A 17,226-nucleotide genomic window follows, 5' to 3' on the forward strand; every position below is an offset into this window, starting at 1 on the left:
AGCGTTTCTATTTGTGTGTGCTCATTTTGCTGCTGGCTTAAGCTTTCCTAGCCCGTTCTGGCATCTAATTTATTTGCCTTCACACAGCAAGGATGGCGACGCGCGGTATTGCACAGCTAAAGGCTCAGTACAATCGTGTTCGCACGAGGTGAGCAGCTCTGTTAGCACATGGGACCGTTGGTTGCAATGTCGCCCTTAGTCCTTCTACGCCAACACATGTCTCTTGTGCTGTTTCCCCTTTATCCACACACAGTACGGCCCTTCAGGGCAACTCTATGTGGAACAATGTTATCGGTATTGAGAGTGAGCAGAAGGGAACAAACTCAGCCATTGAAGCGACTCTTCGCGCGCCTTCATATGGGGGTGGATACAAGGCGCAGCGCATGGAGCGTGCGCAGCAGCTTATCGAGGCATGTAAGTCGTGCGAGCGAATTGTACGGCGGTGTCTCCAACCTGAGTCCGTGACACTTTTCCCAGACTCCCCCCCAACAGCTCCTTCGCGTCAACCCCACCCCGTGCCGCTTCTCGTGCACACCTTGTAAAGCGCCTTGGCACTGCATATACCGCTTCCTAATTATAATCAATAGGCCTATGCCCAAAAGCCGAAGACTCCGCCAGCGCGCATTTCCCATACAGGAACGAGTTCTCGTCCTTAACCGACAGCTGAACCGAAACCACTCCGAAACCACTCCGAAATGAATTCCTTTCCTCTTCTACGTCCTTTTACACCTTGCATTGCTGTTATGCGCTGTCCATGCCTGCATCCAGCCGGCTACCAGCCCAAGGCGACGGATCTGCAGGGGCTGTTGGCGCTTGCCAAGTCGCAGGGAGCTACCGGCAACGCCACCCGCGGCGCCTGCAAGATCTGCGGTGGGCTAGGGCACCTCACGAAAAAGTGCAAGAACGGTGTCTCGGGGCACGCGGGGGACATCGGCGACCTGGACGCGGCGGTTGCAGGTGCGTGGTGGTGGAAGTCCGAACGCGGCAGACGAGACTGCCACGATACTGCCAGACAGACAGCTGCGGGGCGGCAGCAGGCTACCGGTCCAAATACATAGCGGCCATAGCAGGACACGGACATGCATAAGACGACTTAACCAGGCGTCAGGAAGTTGCATTATGGCAGTTAGCCCCTCTGAACCGGTCCGTGCTTGCCAGCTTCTCTCCCATCCCCCCTCCCTGTCTGTCTACGTACTTGAATGCCACTCGCTGAGACCCCGCTGATAGCCGCTTGTTGACCTTCCGACCCATTCTAATTGTGCTGTATTATTTTGCCGTGTGCACCATCGCGCCCGTGCGCCGTGTGCCATCCGCAGCTGCCAGCATGCGCGCTCTGCTTCCTGACCTAGATGAAGTATCATCCCTGGACTCTTCAGATCTGGGGGGCAGCAGCAGTAGCGACTCAGGGGCGCCAGGGGGCCGCGGCGCGGACTCGGACGCGGACTCTGGCAGCAGCGGTGGCACCCGAAAGCGCAAGCGTAGCAGCAGCGCAGATAAGAAGAAACGCAAGAAGGACTCGAAGAAGAAGAGCAAACGCTCCAAAAAGGAAGGCAAAAAGGAAAAGCAAAAGCGGTCCGGAAGGGAAAAGGAGCGGGGCGAGGGCAAGAAGGATAAGCAGAAGCGGCGGAAGCGGAGTCATGACAATAGCGGCAGCAGCAGCAGCGATAGCGGTGGCAGCAGCGGTAGCGACTCGGAAGGCGGCGAGCGGAAGCTGAAGCGACGGCGGGAGCAAGTGAAGGCGGTGGAGGCGGCACAGAACGCAGAAGGCGGCTATCCGAAGGAGCAGCCTGCGCGCCACCACGAGCCGGAGTTGGAAAGGGGGCGCAAAGATGGCCCGGTTGCAGAGGACGCGCGCGGTCGGGACAAGTATGCACGTGAGGAGGGCGAGCGGCGACGGGAGCGGCAACGACAGGCGGAGGCGGATGAGGACGTTTCTCTGCGGGAGCGGCGTGGAGGCCGTGGAGGCTATGAGGAGGAGAAGCTGGAGGAGGATGCCGCCACGGAGGAGCGCCAACGGCGACGACAGCGTGAACGGCGAGATCGCGGCGGTGATGAGGATAGGGCGGAGGAGTATGACCGCGAGCGGTGGCGGGAGAAGGAGCGCGAACGCGAACGGGAGAGGGAACGTGAGCACGAGCGGGAACGTGGAAAGGAGCGTGAGTGGGATCGAGGGAAGGAGCGGGGCAGGGACAGGGACGACGGTGGCGGGGAACGGCGGCAGGTTCGCGACCGCTACCGCGAGCCTGAGCGGGAACGGGGCCGGGAACGGGAATGGGAACGGGAACGGGGCTTGGACAAGAAGCGTGAGCAGGAGCGGGAGGGGAAGGATCAGAAGCGTGAGCGGCGGGAGAGGGAGGACCGAGGCGTGCGGGATGCGGGGAAGGAGGAGGGGTATCGGCGGCGGCAACGGGACCGACCTGAGGAAGACCGTGAGTAGGCAAAGGGATCAGGTTTGTCAGCATGCCGGGTACTGTTGTTGGCCTTCGAGGCCGTGGGATACCCTTTGTTCACATGCACATAGAACTTTCGCTGGAGTCTCTTTTCTTCCAGGCGAGACAGCGAATACGTTTGTGTGTGCGTGTGTTACAACATATGACCTCTTGCATCTCTCTTGATGGCTATTTCGGAAGGCCAGGCTCGTGATTCCGCTTGGCTGCGACGTCTATAACTTCAGATTATCCGCTTTGTATATATTGTAGGTGTATAGGTATTGTTTAACATCGGGTAAGCGGGGTTGCGGTGTCTTACTGTTAGGCTCGATGCGACGGCTCGGCACGCCTATCTCTTGCCTGGGACTTTGTTACTGGACCGAAGGTTGCTCCCCAAGTCACCAACAGGTGTGAGGGCTGTTTTGCCTTCTCCGGCATGAACTCCAATGTATGGGAACCCCACTTAAATTGCAGATGGACGGTTCAGGTGTTGTTTCTGCTGGTTTTTTCTACAACTTTTCTGTTTTACCCTTGCGCACGTTGTACCCTTGTGTGTGACATTAGCGGTGTCCCGGAGCCGTTTCAGACGGCAAAGCGAGACGGATATATCTCAAATTTTGTCAATTTCTGAGGACTAGAGCTTTGATGAGAATGCAGCTTTCACCTGGAGGGGCAGTTGTCATTGAACCACCGCGCATACAACGCGATAGTTTCGGCTTGTGCCGAGGATTTGAGCAACGCGCCTACAAAAGCGCCTACAGTGGACGGACTGCTGTGTGAGGCACAGCTTGTATGCACGTATGGTATGGGTATCCACCACCTAAATCGGCGGCTTGGCAAACTCACAAATGTTCCGCCTAACGGGGAAACGGTATGCACCTACGTGTTATGTACGACAATATCTACCCTTGCGGAGTCGCTCGTATAATCCAGCTCACTAGCATCTCCAAGCTATTAACCGGCAGCTTGCAGATCTGATACCAACAGCATACATTTTAATGCAGGCAGCCTCCATCTCCCATGCCATTACTCTCGCCACTCATCATCATCATCATCATCATCCGGCGACATCCGTCTTGTTTTAAAACAATTACAAGGCAAAGCTCTAAAAGGCCAAAGGCCACCCCCCGCTCTCGCTGTCCAACACCCAAACAACACACAAAAACGCGGCTTCGCTCTCTCTCATATATAAACCCCCATAAAGCCCCAAGCTCCCGTGACAAAACCCAATATTGTCTTCCACTCCCACACTCAAAACCCCACTTAATGATGTACGGAATGCTCTTCTCTCTAAGACGCGTGAAATGGTGTCCAATTGGATCCTAACTAAGAACATGCACGCGCAAGCCCCAAGTGAGTCCGGGCGCCGGTGCGCAACACAGTGCCTCCAGGGTGCAAGCGATTTGCCGTTGTACCTCCAAGCAAGCCACGATACACTGCCAAGTACAGCGGTGCAGCGGGTCTCAGCTTGCAGCTTTTCAGGAGGGAGACACGGCGCTAGCTGCAGTGCCGCTACCGGCTGTCTTCTTATCCGCCGCCAGGCGACGTGCCCGGTGCGCTTGCGATACCTGCTCGGCTCGCTGCAGGAGCTGCTTGGAGAAGGCGCGGTTGCCCATCTTCTCCTCGAACGCCCCCCAAGCCTGATATAGCGGCTCGTGCTGGTAGTTGGGCGGCACCTCCGCTCCCTACACGGCACGAGGACCGGAGGGAAATAAAAACGACGAACGGTTCAATAGAACAAATGTAGTTTAAGGCGGGAATAGCGGCGAAAAGGGGGGGACTGTACCCCTTGTCTGAGCTGTAGAAAAATATAGTTTTTTTATAAGGCAAGGATGCGGCAACTGTCAATTTGACAGATAAAATACGAACAAAGGAATGGAAAGTCAGGGAAAATGCTACCCGTTGGAAAGTCCATGTTGAGATCCCTGATCGAATCCCGCATCCCGCACCTTTTCAAACAGCCTTCGAGCTGCGTCTGCGTCACCAGCCGCAGCCTCCATCAAAGCCCATTCCATCCACAGCTGCGCGTGACGGGGACAGTGCTGGGTTGCCGTACGCAGTACGGCGCGGGCGTCCGGAATACGACGTTGTACCACCAGGCTGGACGCGTAAGCAAGCCTGCGGGGATGTAAGGGGGGGTCGATTGTCATAGGACGCGTTTTAGTATGGAGGCGTCACTTCGAGATGCGGGAACCTGTCCCATGCAATCCTCTCTCTATAAATAAAGATACCTGCCATCGTTCCCAGGACAGCCGCAATGCACATGTGTGCGTGTGCGTGTGCGCGTGTGTGTATGTGTCGTGGAGTGGTGGTGGTGATGTGCGCTACCTCGAGTTTTGAGTTACTCTCCAAAGGCACGACAAAAATAATTGCTATGTTACTACTAACCCTAAGTCGCTCCATTTCGTCCATGTCTTCCCCCTCTCCTGGCCCTAGGTTCCAACACCGGTACTGCGACCTAGCAATGTCACTGAACCCGTCTCCCTCCCGAGACAACCCCTTCCCCTGCTCCTCCCCCTCCCCCTCCTCTTCCTCCCCTCCTCTCCCCTTACGGCGACGACGACGGCGAAGACGTACCAGAGGTAGGGGTATCCAGGCGCCACAGCGGTGCCCTGCTGGAAGCACCTCTCAGCGGCATCCCAATTCCGCTGCCGGCTCTCAAACACGCCCCACTGAAGCCAGCTCCGATAGTCCTTAGAGTGAGAGGAGGGAGTGGAAGCAGGGCATACGTGGCTGTGCAAATATATATAAATATGTGTAGTGTGTGGCTTAGTGGACAGCTAGATGGCTAGGTAACTAGGTGCGTATGTACATGTATCTGTATAATTATTTTATGTATTTATCTGTATATATTTATCTGTATATATTTATCTGTATATATTTATCTGTATATATTTATCTGTATCTGTACGTCATGTGGTAAGCGACAGCAGCAGAAGGCGCCAGCAATTTCTCAAGGCCGTGCGCAACCACGCTTCAAGTACATAACAGGCAGACATTGCTTTACACGCGCGTTGGAATGTAGGTGCAGCGTACGGTATATGTACCGATGCAGGGCTGGAAGAAGAAGCTTCCCGTCCGCCTTGAGCCGCGGCGCCGCGCCGTACAATGCCGTAAAAACTTCTGAGTGATACACGGAGCCATACCCTGCACTACTGACGGTACTGGCAAAATAAACAATAAACAAAAACAAAGCACGAACGAATTTCGAAGTCCGCGCAAAATGCAATGCAGGGGCTGCACCACGTAGGACATGCCTTTCGCGCTCTGTATTTGTCGTGCACTCTTCAGCGTACAGATAGAGGGCCGCGGGTCCCCTACCTCCCCCCCCACCAAATTTCCTTCAAAGCACCCACCTGCGGGTCGCGTCGCACTGCCGCCGCGAAAAGGGCCGCTGCCGCCGCATGGTTGCGTTCCTTCTTCTCAAACAGCGCTGCCTGACGAAGGAAACGCGAAGTGGGCGTCTGTACGGCTGTCGTACCGGCCTGCCACACCCCCCGCGCCTCGTCCTTGCGGCCCTGCGAGAAAACACCAAAGGTTGAGGAACGTGCGCAGGCTAATTAACATTTGTAGAGTCCAGTTGGCAGAATTAGCATGATGAGAGTTTTGCTCCGAGACCAGGCACCATAGACACGCCACGCCAGTATGTGCCGAGGCGTTTGCGGTCAAAAGGAAAAAGGAAGGCGAATAGGAGCCACTCAGGGATGTCAACAAGAGGAAAAAAACAACCCCTCTCCCAGTAATGCACACTACTAGAAGACTCGCACAGAAATCCTGCGCAAACGGGAGGGGTTTTATATAACGGGAGAAGTCGTACAATGCAACGTTGCTGATACAATTTGTCTACAAGGTTTTGCGGAATAATAATTTCCGGATATGCTGGAATATTTTAAATGAATTTTGGTTTTCCGGATAAACAATTCCAACCGCCAAGCGCCGTCCTTCATGCCAAAAACCGAACCATGCACAACCCCCAACCCGCAACCCCCCCCCCCACACACACACCTGAAAAGCAAGGAGTTCCGCAAAGCCCTCGTAGCAGAGTAGCGCACCATCACGACTTGTACGACAGACAAGCCCTCTCCGAAACCATTGCTCTGCGGCCGCCAGGGCGCCCTCTCGCTGACACAACAACCCGCGTGTATAACACATGTGACCGTTGTTCGGTTCAACCGCCTCAACCGCCGCCAACAGCTCCTCAGCCAAGGCGACGTCGCCCTCTGCCAGATGCAGCTGCGCCCAGGCGTGAAGTACGGCAGCGTACGATGTGCCGCCGCCGCCGCCAACACCACTTTCATCCGCTATGTGTTCTTGTTGCCGCCGCCGCCGCTGCTGCTCCTGTTGCTGCTGCTGCTGTTGCTGTTGTAGCACGCCCTCTTGCTGTTGCAACAAGGACGCAGCCGGACTGCCCAACGGCTCCACTCGCCCTGCCGCTGCCGTAGCGACAGCAGTAGCAGCACCATCACCTTGAGACAATAGTGGCGGCGACGACGGCGGCGGCGGCAGTGGCCGCGGCGCTTTCAGCCCGCCGCCCTCGCTGCCGCGTACAACACCCGCCGCCAACGCCGCCGCTGCCTCGCCGTACAGTTGCTGTGCTCGCGTCCTGTTGCCAGCTCTATGCTCCATCTTGGCTTCAGACAGCAGCGCGGGGATGTGGCTAGGAGCCGTGATCCGCAGCCGGGCGAACAGCTCCCTGTTGGTGTTGGGGTGCAGTGGTTGGTTGGATTGGTGCTCAAGAGTATTGAACTGTATTTTGTGTCGGCAAACGTCATGAAGTACAGAGCGCGTGTTATATCCTTGTGGCTCCTGAGCTCGCACTAGAGCCTCGCTCTAGCTCGTAAGGGCTAGAGCGTTACACCTCTCTGGGTAACGCATTATTATTATTACTACTATTATTATTACTATTACTATTATTGCTATTGTTACTATTATTACTACTATTATTACTATTATTACTACTATTATTACTACTATTACTATTACTATTACTATTATTATTACTATTATTATTATTATTATTATTATTATTATTATTATTATTATTATTATTATTATTATATTATTATGTATAGAGACCTATAATGACATCCCAAGGGAAGGGGAGTTCAGTTCATGAATCGACTTATGTTGTGGTGGAAGGGGATGGAACGTACACCTCCGGGGGTGTCCTGGTCGCCTGCTTTCCAGCCTGGAAACTCCAGGTATTTGCTGGATCAGATTCCAGGCTGCAGATTCCAGGCCTGACTTCCCGTCGCTTTCCCAACGGCCTATCCCCCAACCTCCTAATTTGGCTCAAAACCCAAACGGAATTTGAAAACCCAAAGCTTGGATTTGAATTCGGATGTGGAGATACAACCCCACCTGGCGTTCTTCGTGTTGGAGCTTCGAAGCTCCAACTCCGCCAGCGCGCTGATCAGCGGAGCACTTGGACCCACCATCGACAGCCCGCGCTCAAACACCTCACGCGCCTTCGCGGGATTGCCCTGCCGCCACTCCAGAGAGCCGATTGCCTGTCGGCGGGTCCGGTAACCCAGTGACATCATCACCACCCTCCTCCTCATAATAATAATAATGATAATAATAATAATATTCAATAATTACTGCTACTAATTCAAACATTATATAACAATTTCTGTAGGATTTTATGCTAATTTATTGCGAATTGAATAATCCATCCAGCAGGATCAAAAGCTTTACGAAACGGGATTTTCACAAGGGGTTTAGCTTGATACAGCCGAGCGGGCCGCCGATGACAATTGCGGCCCATCAGCAAAAGATAGCAATTATGGCAGGCAGGCAAGGCGTCTCCCCGGCGTGGGACCTTACGCCTTGGCGTTGAGTGGGATTGCGTTGAGTGGCGAGTCACGCTCCTGATCCCCAAATACGACAAAGCAGTCTCCATCAGCGCAATCTGGCCCCGGCCTACATCCCTACGTTAGCAGGGCGCCCTGGCCCGACTAGCTGGACACTCAGTGTAAGCTATATAGGGCCCCCACAGTGCCGTGCTGATGCTGATGCACTCGATCCGTTAGCAGTGTTAGGCAGTGCTACCGCTCTGTAACACTGCTCCCCTGCTGAACCGCACGCTGGGGGAAGGACCGCACGAAGGAAACGGCCAACGGCAATGCGCACGGTTCTCAATGTTGTCGAATATCAACGACCAACCGACAACGAACCTACCATCCAACTAGGCACGTGGTACGGGTCCAACTGTAGAGCCTGAGTTAGCAGCTTCCGAGCTGTGCTCTGCTTGTCACGGTTGAGCTCAAACGTCGCCCAGGCCTGGTCGGGGAGTGGGGAAGAGAATTGAAATGGGAAATGGGAAAAAAAGGTCCTACGGGTAAAAATCAGTGGTCGTGGCCCATCGTAAGAGGGCGCAGCTGAAGGGGGGCACAGACGTTTTGATTTGCCTGAACCTTGGCTGAGGTTGCGCGGAAAAAGCAGGTCAGCTGGAAAGCCACCATGAGAGCATTTAAAAGCACGGAAAAACATCGATAGGGCATTAGAAGTTATGGAGTACAAGTTTACTACAAGCCCGAACCAAGGACCAGGAGCAACCGGAGGGGATCCGTCCTGGATCCTGGATGGAAGAGAAGAAGAGAGGATCACCATCTCCCCGGTCAGGTGCCTGAAGGCATGGGAGTGCCTTGAAATGAGCCCCCTGCGGGGCGTAAAATACCCCGAGTGTGTGTGTGTGTGTGTGTGTGTGTGTGGCAAAGTCCTACCAAATCAAAATAAAACAGTTTTGCACCCCGCGGCATAAGGCCCTCACCCATACTGACACACCGGACACACAAACAGACAGACTGACAAGCAAATGGAATAAAATAACTTCGCACAATACACACACGTCGCAGGCTTGCTTTTACACGCTCACATGGTCTCAGGTAATTTAATAAAAAATTAAAAAATACATTTAATAATATTAATATGTATATATCTGTATATATCTGCATATATATATATATATATATATAATAAATTCACTCACATGCAGCAGCGGCACGTGCATGGGGTCAGCCGCATAGCCCTCCTGGAACAGCCGCGTCGCCGCCGCCTCGTCGCCCGCGGCCGCCGCCATCCGAGCCCAAGATGTGTAGCTGTGGACCATATCGGGGTTTGCTTGAGTGGCGGCCCGGAACCGAGATCCAGCGGCAGAGAGATCCCCTCGAGAAGCTTCGACCGTGGCCCATGCCTGATGTCGGAACAACAAAATGTCAAGATAACAAAAGGGCAAGGCTAATAGCATCAGCAGTAGCCGTGGTCGCAGTAGCGGGGTCTCCGAACCCATAGAGACATCATATCCGACACATCATCCCTCTAGCCCCTCCCCCCCCCAAAAAAAGCACAAACAGAAACACACTCACGTGAAGAACCACCGCGTTACCCGGCTCTCGCTCCAGCGCCGTACGGAAGGCGTACGACGCAGCGTCGTAATCTCGACGGTTTGCATGAACAAGGCCGAGCACCAGCAGCAAAGCTGTGTTGTTTGGCCACCTGCCAGGGTGTGATAAAGAGATGCAGACGGGAGTACATCATGCATCACCCAGTATACTACTGTTGTACGACATATTTGCTGTACATTTAAAGCACTACTTGCCAGGCTTGGTAACTACAGGCCTGGGAGCCCATACCGTCATGACCTAGAACGTCGTACGCGCCATGTCATGTCTCAAGTCCGGTAGCAAGTCCGATTGTGCTGGCCTCCTCCCTTCCCAAGGCAAATCAAAATCCCTAAAACCCTAAAAAAAGAGATAGGCACGCGAGCAATACTTTTGCCCCAAAGCATGCGCGCTCGGCCCGTAGGTGCTCTCTCCACAGCAGCAGCAGCAGTAGCCGAAATCACGACAGCCGTAGACGTCTTGAAAAAACTTTCAAAGTCTAACCAAAACTACAGAACTTCTGCTGTACGAATATTCATCAGCTGCTAATATATTGTATATACGCTTTTGAGGAGGTTTTAAAATCCTCATTACTTTGTGGAAGTGCCGAACGGAGTCTTGGGACAAATTGACTTAACCTTGATAGCAGCAAACAGTTGCAGCCAAGCATCATCATCACCACCATCATCACCACCATCATCATCACCACCACCACCACCATCATCACCACCATTACCACCATCATCACCACCACCACCACCACCACCATCATCACCACCATCATCACCATCGTCATGAGCTAACCCCTCACCTTCGGAGCGCCTCGTCTAGCAGCTCCCGGGCCACCGTCACGCGCCCGACACGAAGCTCCAGAGACGCCGCAGACGCCCAAAAGCTTCGTACCAACGGAAAATACGACATCCCCATATACGACAGCTCCAGGGCGGCGGCCAGCCGGCCAGACCGCCGCAGGCCCTTCACCTGCCGCTGTAACTCCGCGGCCGAGCGCGGCGGCGGCGGCGGCGGTCGTGCGGCGGGGCTCAGTGGTGGCTTCAGCGGCGACGGCGACGGTGGCGACGGCGACGACGGCCGCAACAGCCCGTTTTCGCATCCGCTGCCATGAGCCTCTCTTCCGGTCAATCGCCGAGCATCAAGCGCTGCTGCTGATGCTACAGCTGCTGATACTCCTTGCGTTGCATCCGGCAGTTCTCCGACAGGCCCTATGGAGCTGTTGCCTTCGTCGCCGTTTCTACTGATGGTCGTGCCGCCAACATTCGTATTGCTGCTACTGCTATAACCAACGCCGTACTGTGTTAATGATGCATGCACATGTCCTTGGTCTAACCCCATGGCAGTAGTTTTAGCTACTGCCTGATATTTGACGTCTGCTGGCGCCGTGGCAGTCGTAGCAGTAGCATATCCAGTTACAGCTTGCGAAAGCCGACTGGCTGCAGCTCCTGTCCCGCTGCCCGCTGCCGCTGCTACAGCCTCCAAGCCAGCTTCCGTTGCTACAGCTGCACGTAACGCTGCTCCTGACCCTGCTGCCGCCGCTTCTCCTGCGACGCCTGGTACTGCTGCTACTGCCTCCGCCGTCGCCATCGGCGCCCTTATTGCTGCTAATGCCGCCCCTGCCAAAGCTACCCCTGCTGCAGCTCGCGCTCTCCGCTTCGCCGCTACAGCCGCCGCTGCAGCAGCTTTAGTAGTGGCTGCCATCATCTCAGCCGGGTTCTTGGAGGCGGAGGGAGGAGAAGCGACGGCGTTGCGGCCGCGGCCGCCGCTGTTACGTGAGATGGCAGTGTCGTGGTACGGAGTACCCTGTACGGGCGCTGAGTTGCTGGCAGCGCCGTACTGGCTAGCGGGCCTCCTAGGGGCAGGCCGGAGGCGGCGGCTCGGTAATGGGACGAGCGTACGACTGGAGGATGACGGTGACGTGGAGGCTTCAAGGACTAGGGTTTGATCGGGCTCTCGCCAGTCATGTATCATATGAAGTGTAGGAGTTGATGTTGCTGCAGCAGCAGCACCATTAGCGTCGTCATCGCGCCCTTCAGAAAAGCCAGACGGCAGCTCAGCAGCATGGTTGCTGGCTTGGGACTCATCTGCACAGATTGCGCCGGTAATGCCCTTGGCTTGTTTTGTGCTCCTGCGAAGCCTGGGTTTTGGAGCTGTTAATGCGGGGTTCTGCCAGGGTTCTGCAATGATCGCTGTGATGGAGGCATCTGCTGTGACTACTGCAGCCGTGGAATTCCGTGCACTTGTCAAGGCGGGACATGGTGCTGCTGTGTGGATGGGCGCGTCCCCGGCGCATAGCAGTAGACCTGTGTCCGACCTCCGAGGGGTTCCTGCCGTGCAGCGCCATGGGCAGAACTCGCCGTTGGCTGGTGCAGACCGCCGCGTGCGGCTCACGCAGCTAGGTGTTAGCTGCATGCCATAGATTACACAGAGAAGATAGCTGTGCGCAAATCAAGGAGACTGAATTGCGCTTGCGCTGCAAGGAATACTGATCAGTTTAGATCTAAGCTATCCTATTCTCAAAGTGTTGTTAGCTTTAATTGGTGTTAAACCATGGGAAAGCTCGTCTACCCTGTTTGCTGAACTAGGCTTCACCGTCTACCTACTACTCCAAACGCTGAAGGATAACATAAGATGTAATATTAATCTATAGAGTAAACCCAAGCAAATATTGTTGTTGTCCTAATCCTCCTGTTTACTTGCCTCTGACGGCAAGATCCAATAGCAATCCGTACGTGTGACAAAAGTGGCCTAAATTCCTTTCCAACGTTGACGAATACAGTTTTAAGTTTGGCTTACCATCCAACTGTTTAAAATTACGGACGGGGTTATCGACCATTCTTGCAGTGAGAACCATCCATCTCCTTGCACGTGAAGAACGAATCAGATTATAACCCTCCACAGAACCCTAAATCAAATATCCTTAATGACTCCTTTCCAAAAGAAACTGGGGCAAACCTGCCAGGCTGTTGTCCCGCAGCAAGTCCTTGCCGTGTCGCGACGGGCCCGCAGGGCAGGGCCACCTGGCCTAGCCTGTCCAGCAACACCTCCGGGTCGCCCAGACACACCAGGTTCGCGTCTGTTCTTCCGCTCGTCTCCCTGCCGCCGTCCAGGCCCACTCTGCCTCCCTGTTCTCTCCATGATCCAAAACAACTTCATCATTCGCCTGGCTATACATGCTTGTCCACGCGGCAACCTGCTGCAGGCCCCAGCTCGATCCCCAGCACCAGCAATGATCCCCCTCCCCGCATCAGCTCTGGACCCGGCCCCAACCTCAGCGATCCGGTGCAAACCATCTATTGGGGAGGCACGCTGCCCAACACACGGAGAGCTGTCCTGGGAGCCGTAAGCGGAGCCGCAATAGGTGAGATGGAGCAGGGGGTGGAGATGAGATTCAGGTAAGTATAGATCATGATAAATAAACAAGTTCGACAAGGTTTCGCAGTACATGGAACGGAGTACGGAGGTTTCGGGGCTACAACCGAACCGAGGCTGGCAGTCGTGGATCAATGACGCCCAAGAACGTGCGTCAAGACAGGGCAAAGGATCGCAATGACTGAGGAGAAGGTGGAAATGCCTGCCGCGTTGTTTTCCTTGACGCCCGCATATCATGGTTCCGGCATCACCGTGCCCAGGTCACCTGGGGCTCTACCTTCTAAATCCCTGATTGCCTCCCGCCCTTGCTTCCTACCTACCTAACTACCTACCTACCTACCTAACTAACTACCACTTCCCAAGTCGCTACAGCTTGGTTACTTTCTTACATATCCCCGGGGTACACATCTATCCCGGGTACCAGCTTCATTCGTCTGTGGTTCGTCTTTCCCTCCCCCGCGTTCTCCCTCCCTCCCTCCCTCCCTTCCCCGCGCCCTCCCTCCCTCTCTCCCTCCCTACCTACCTCCCCCGCGCCCTCTCTCCCTTCCCCGCGCAATCCCGCGCAATCCCTCCCTCCCCCCCGCCCTCCCTACCTACCTACCCGCCGACTCCTTGGCAATCTACCAACTCAACGACTGGCAGCGCTGGGCGGCAACCTGGGAGGCATCACCAGCTGGCTCCTAGGACTTGATGGCGGCTCACTGGCGGGGCGGCTGCGGGCCGATGTGCTGGTGCCAGTGCGCGGGGCCAAGCGCTGCGTCGACTACACGTACGGCTTCGGTAAGTGATGCGCGTGTGAAGTGATGAGGCGGCAATGACCGCCCTTTTTGGACGGAGATGAGGGGGTCCCATGGGTGCTGAGGCTTGACTGGTTTGATTGGTTTGAGGGCGGAAGTGTAACCCGGTACCCTGGGCGTACCGAGTGTGCCAAACCCCAGAGCTCCCACCTTCCTTCCTTCCTCCCCAGTCCCAGCTTGGTGAGGTCAAACAGGAAGTTTTAATTTCCTTGTCCGATCGGTGTACTTCGTTCACTGCCTGGGCATCCCTCTTCTTGGCGCACGAGACTCAATAGGTTCGGTGCCTTGCGCAGACTCCCCTGGCATCATTCGTCTTGGCTTGGTGCATGGGAAGGGGGGGGCCCGACCTCCCTAGGGTTTTGCGTGCGCTGCTGGAATCGGCTAGCATCTCAGCCAACAGCAGTGACCGCAGTTGCATCTGAAGCTACGGCCGTTCGTGTGCGATTTAAACGTGTGACGTGCGTTTTTTGTAAGTTTGGTGGGTTTGGACCTGTTAGGGTCTGTTTTCTGGGAGTGAGAGGCTCTTGGTGAGAGGGTTGTTTTCTTTTTTGGGGGTCTTGTGTCCGTTAAGTAAAGTTGACAACGTAGCGTTTTTTTGACACCGGGGGGAAGGAAACGAGTTGCGTGAGATTCCTGAACTGTGCGCGCGTGCTTGTTGTTGTTGTTGTTGTTGTTGTTACAGGGTGGTACAGCTTCACCAGTGGCCTCCTTCCCGAGGCAATGCTTGTGTTCCTCAGCGTTGCCTGCCGAATGTCCAAAATTGCCGCGCCCAGGATCGGAGAGCTTTGGGGCGCTGCCTGCCTGCCTGCCTGCCTGCCTGCCTGCCTGCCTGCCTGCCTGCCTGCCTGCCTGCCTGCCTGCCTGCCTGCCTGCCTGCCTGCCTGCCTGCCTGCCTGCCTGCCTGCCTGCCTGCCTGCCTGCCTGCCTGCCTGCCTGCCTGCCTGCCTGCCTGCCTGCCTGCCTGCCTGCCTGCCTGCCTGCCTGCCTGCCTGCCTGCCTGCCTGCCTGCCTGCCTGCCTGCCTGCCTGCCTGCCTGCCTGCCTGCCTGCCTGCCTGCCTGCCTGCCTGCCTGCCTGCCTGCCTGCCTGCCTGCCTGCCTGCCTGCCTGCCTGCCTGCCTGCCTGCTAGGGGCGGGGCCCCGGGCAGTGCGCAAGCCAGGCAGGCTGAGCTGCCCTCATGACTGTCTGCCTGCTGGCGGGCTGGCGGGCGGGCAGGCCGGTTAACCGTACCACTGCTTCATACACTGCTTCATTATCAAACTGCCTGCCCTTAATAACGACCCCTTAATAATTACCTGCCTGCCTGCCTGCCTGCCTGCCTGCCTGCCTGCCTGCCTGGCTGGTGGGCTCAAAAGAGTTCACGTACCCCGCCAGTTGGTTGGGCGACCAGACGTTGGCGTACCGTGCAGCCAAGAGGGCAGAGGCGGCTCGAGGCGGCCCTCCACCTTCCGCCGGTTACCGGGGAGTTACAGACGAGGTGTACGACGACACCAACTTCCCACCGTTGTCGACACCGTCCCCATCCCCATCCTCATCCCTAGATCCAGCAACGGTAACGTCCGCACCAGGGAGGTCTGCCGGGTTTGGCGGCGGCAGTGGCGGCCGGCAGCAACGGCCGGCGGTGGCGGAGCCAGTGGTGGCATTCGGGCCGCCAGGCACGACGTACGTACGTCACCCCCCAGCGGTGAAGTTACCTTGGGAGCCATTCGTAGTTGCATGCGGAGGGCGGGGGGGGGTTGAGTTCACAATGTTGCGCTGTGTTCTCACTCCCAACACATCCGTACTACTGGTGGAAGAGCTCCCAAACAGCACAATTAGTTGCTTGGAGGAAGTGATCCCGTTCCTTTCATGCACCCTCCTCCCTCCATCCCTGTGTGGTATCCTCCATAATTCACAAGCTTTTACAAGCTCCGCACAAATTCCGTGGTCTCTCCCTTAATCCCCTCCTTAATATCCGACAGAGGGGAAGAGAACGTGTCCGTAATCGTGGCTCCAATCGCGCCCGGCTTCACACTCGGATCGCTAGGTGACCCGCGGGTCGCGGGGGAGCGCTTCCTGGCCACCCTGGCTCCTGAGGGCAGCGGCCTTCAGGCCACGCTGCTGGATGCGACGGCGCGCATCATCACAGCTGCCGTACCTACCTCGCCTTCCGCTCAGTATACACAACGGGACCAGCAGCAGCAAGAACAGCTGTCGTACTACACGCTAGAATACACGGTTCGCGGGCCGCGCTTCTTCCGCCACAACGTTTCCGTGTACACGTCCAGGTGTGGGGACGGCGGCGTTTTCGAAAAGGAACGTTGTGAAAGTGGAAAATCTTGTCCGGGTGCCTGTGGTTTACCTATCCAGGAGGTTATTCACATACACACATATCCACCTCGTCAAAGTGCCAATTACCTCCTCTACCCTCAGGCCATCGGGTGCCCCCTCACATGCCCCTCTGTGCTTGTACGACAGGAATGACCTGCTGTACACCTTCAACGCTCAGTGCCCCGAGGCGCGGTGGACTGAAGACGCCGTACCGCTGCTCGCGTCAGCGGCGTCTTTCAAGCTCCTGTAACATCCATGCCCTATCATTATTGCGTATCTTCCAAAATCTTTCCTGTAAACTCAGCTGCGATTTCAACATCTTCTGTATTGTTTCAATAAAGTCCCCAAGCTATCCTGCTGGGCTTCCACCCAGCCATCCGGCCGGCATCTAACCCAGCAAGCCGGTAAGGCGGTAGGGGTAGGTAGGCTAGCAAGCCCATTGGTAGCCAGCCAGCCAGCCAGCAAGCAAGGTAGGTAGTAGGCAAGCAGCAGCCGACCACAGCATAAGGAGCGGCACAGCGCAGTGGATATTTAGGTGGCAGCTATCCCGTTCTTCCCACCAGTACACACCATCTCATGCTTCCAGACAACGAAGCCCTAGAAAGGCACGCAGATTTTTGAAGGGCCTGTGGCGCTGAAGTTCGATAATTAAGATGACTGTGGCGCCGGACAGTAACCATAAGCGCATCATGACGGCGATTATAGTTAATGAAATAGGCGTATTGCAGAGCTAAGTAAAGGAGGGCCGAAATGCGATCGAGACGCGATCCTGCCTGGCAGCAGAATCACCCTTAGCAGAAAATAATCCGAGTAAAAGTGCTGTCAGCGATGCAAAAATTAGAAGAATAAAATCAGATTTAAGTTTCTGAATGCTTCAAAAGTTATACTAAGCAGGCCTGGGCTGGCCAGGCATTCAACAGACCGC

The 17,226-nt window shown here is 55.6% G+C and overlaps 3 protein-coding genes across 3 annotated transcripts; 2 read left to right on the forward strand and 1 right to left on the reverse strand.

Annotated features, from left to right (window-relative positions):
- Positions 1–92: 92 nt before the first annotated feature.
- Positions 93–3,074, forward strand: VOLCADRAFT_107167 (uncharacterized protein; the record flags this gene model as incomplete). Its single annotated transcript, XM_002956230.1, has 5 exons — positions 93–148; positions 254–414; positions 769–957; positions 1,317–1,572; positions 1,819–3,074. The coding sequence occupies 5 exons, from the start codon at positions 93–95 to the stop codon at positions 2,435–2,437; spliced, it is 1,281 nt and encodes a 426-aa protein (XP_002956276.1). The 3' UTR covers positions 2,438–3,074.
- An 833-nt stretch (positions 3,075–3,907) lies between these two features.
- VOLCADRAFT_97285 (uncharacterized protein) lies at positions 3,908–10,738 on the reverse strand (the record flags this gene model as incomplete). Its single annotated transcript, XM_002956282.1, has 11 exons — positions 3,908–4,114; positions 4,379–4,547; positions 5,007–5,122; positions 5,786–5,947; positions 6,435–6,662; positions 6,978–7,122; positions 7,791–7,939; positions 8,610–8,711; positions 9,421–9,624; positions 9,797–9,926; positions 10,623–10,738. 11 exons carry the CDS (start codon positions 10,736–10,738, stop codon positions 3,908–3,910), a joined length of 1,728 nt encoding a protein of 575 aa, XP_002956328.1.
- A 2,008-nt stretch (positions 10,739–12,746) lies between these two features.
- VOLCADRAFT_97286 (uncharacterized protein) lies at positions 12,747–16,551 on the forward strand (the record flags this gene model as incomplete). Its single annotated transcript, XM_002956231.1, has 6 exons — positions 12,747–12,891; positions 13,026–13,184; positions 13,838–13,975; positions 15,533–15,653; positions 15,953–16,258; positions 16,449–16,551. The coding sequence occupies 6 exons, from the start codon at positions 12,747–12,749 to the stop codon at positions 16,549–16,551; spliced, it is 972 nt and encodes a 323-aa protein (XP_002956277.1).
- Between the last annotated feature and the right edge of the window lie 675 nt (positions 16,552–17,226).

The sequence above is a fragment of the Volvox carteri genome, assembly GCF_000143455.1.
Source record: "Volvox carteri f. nagariensis unplaced genomic scaffold VOLCAscaffold_59, whole genome shotgun sequence".
Lineage (NCBI taxonomy): Eukaryota > Viridiplantae > Chlorophyta > Chlorophyceae > Chlamydomonadales > Volvocaceae > Volvox > Volvox carteri.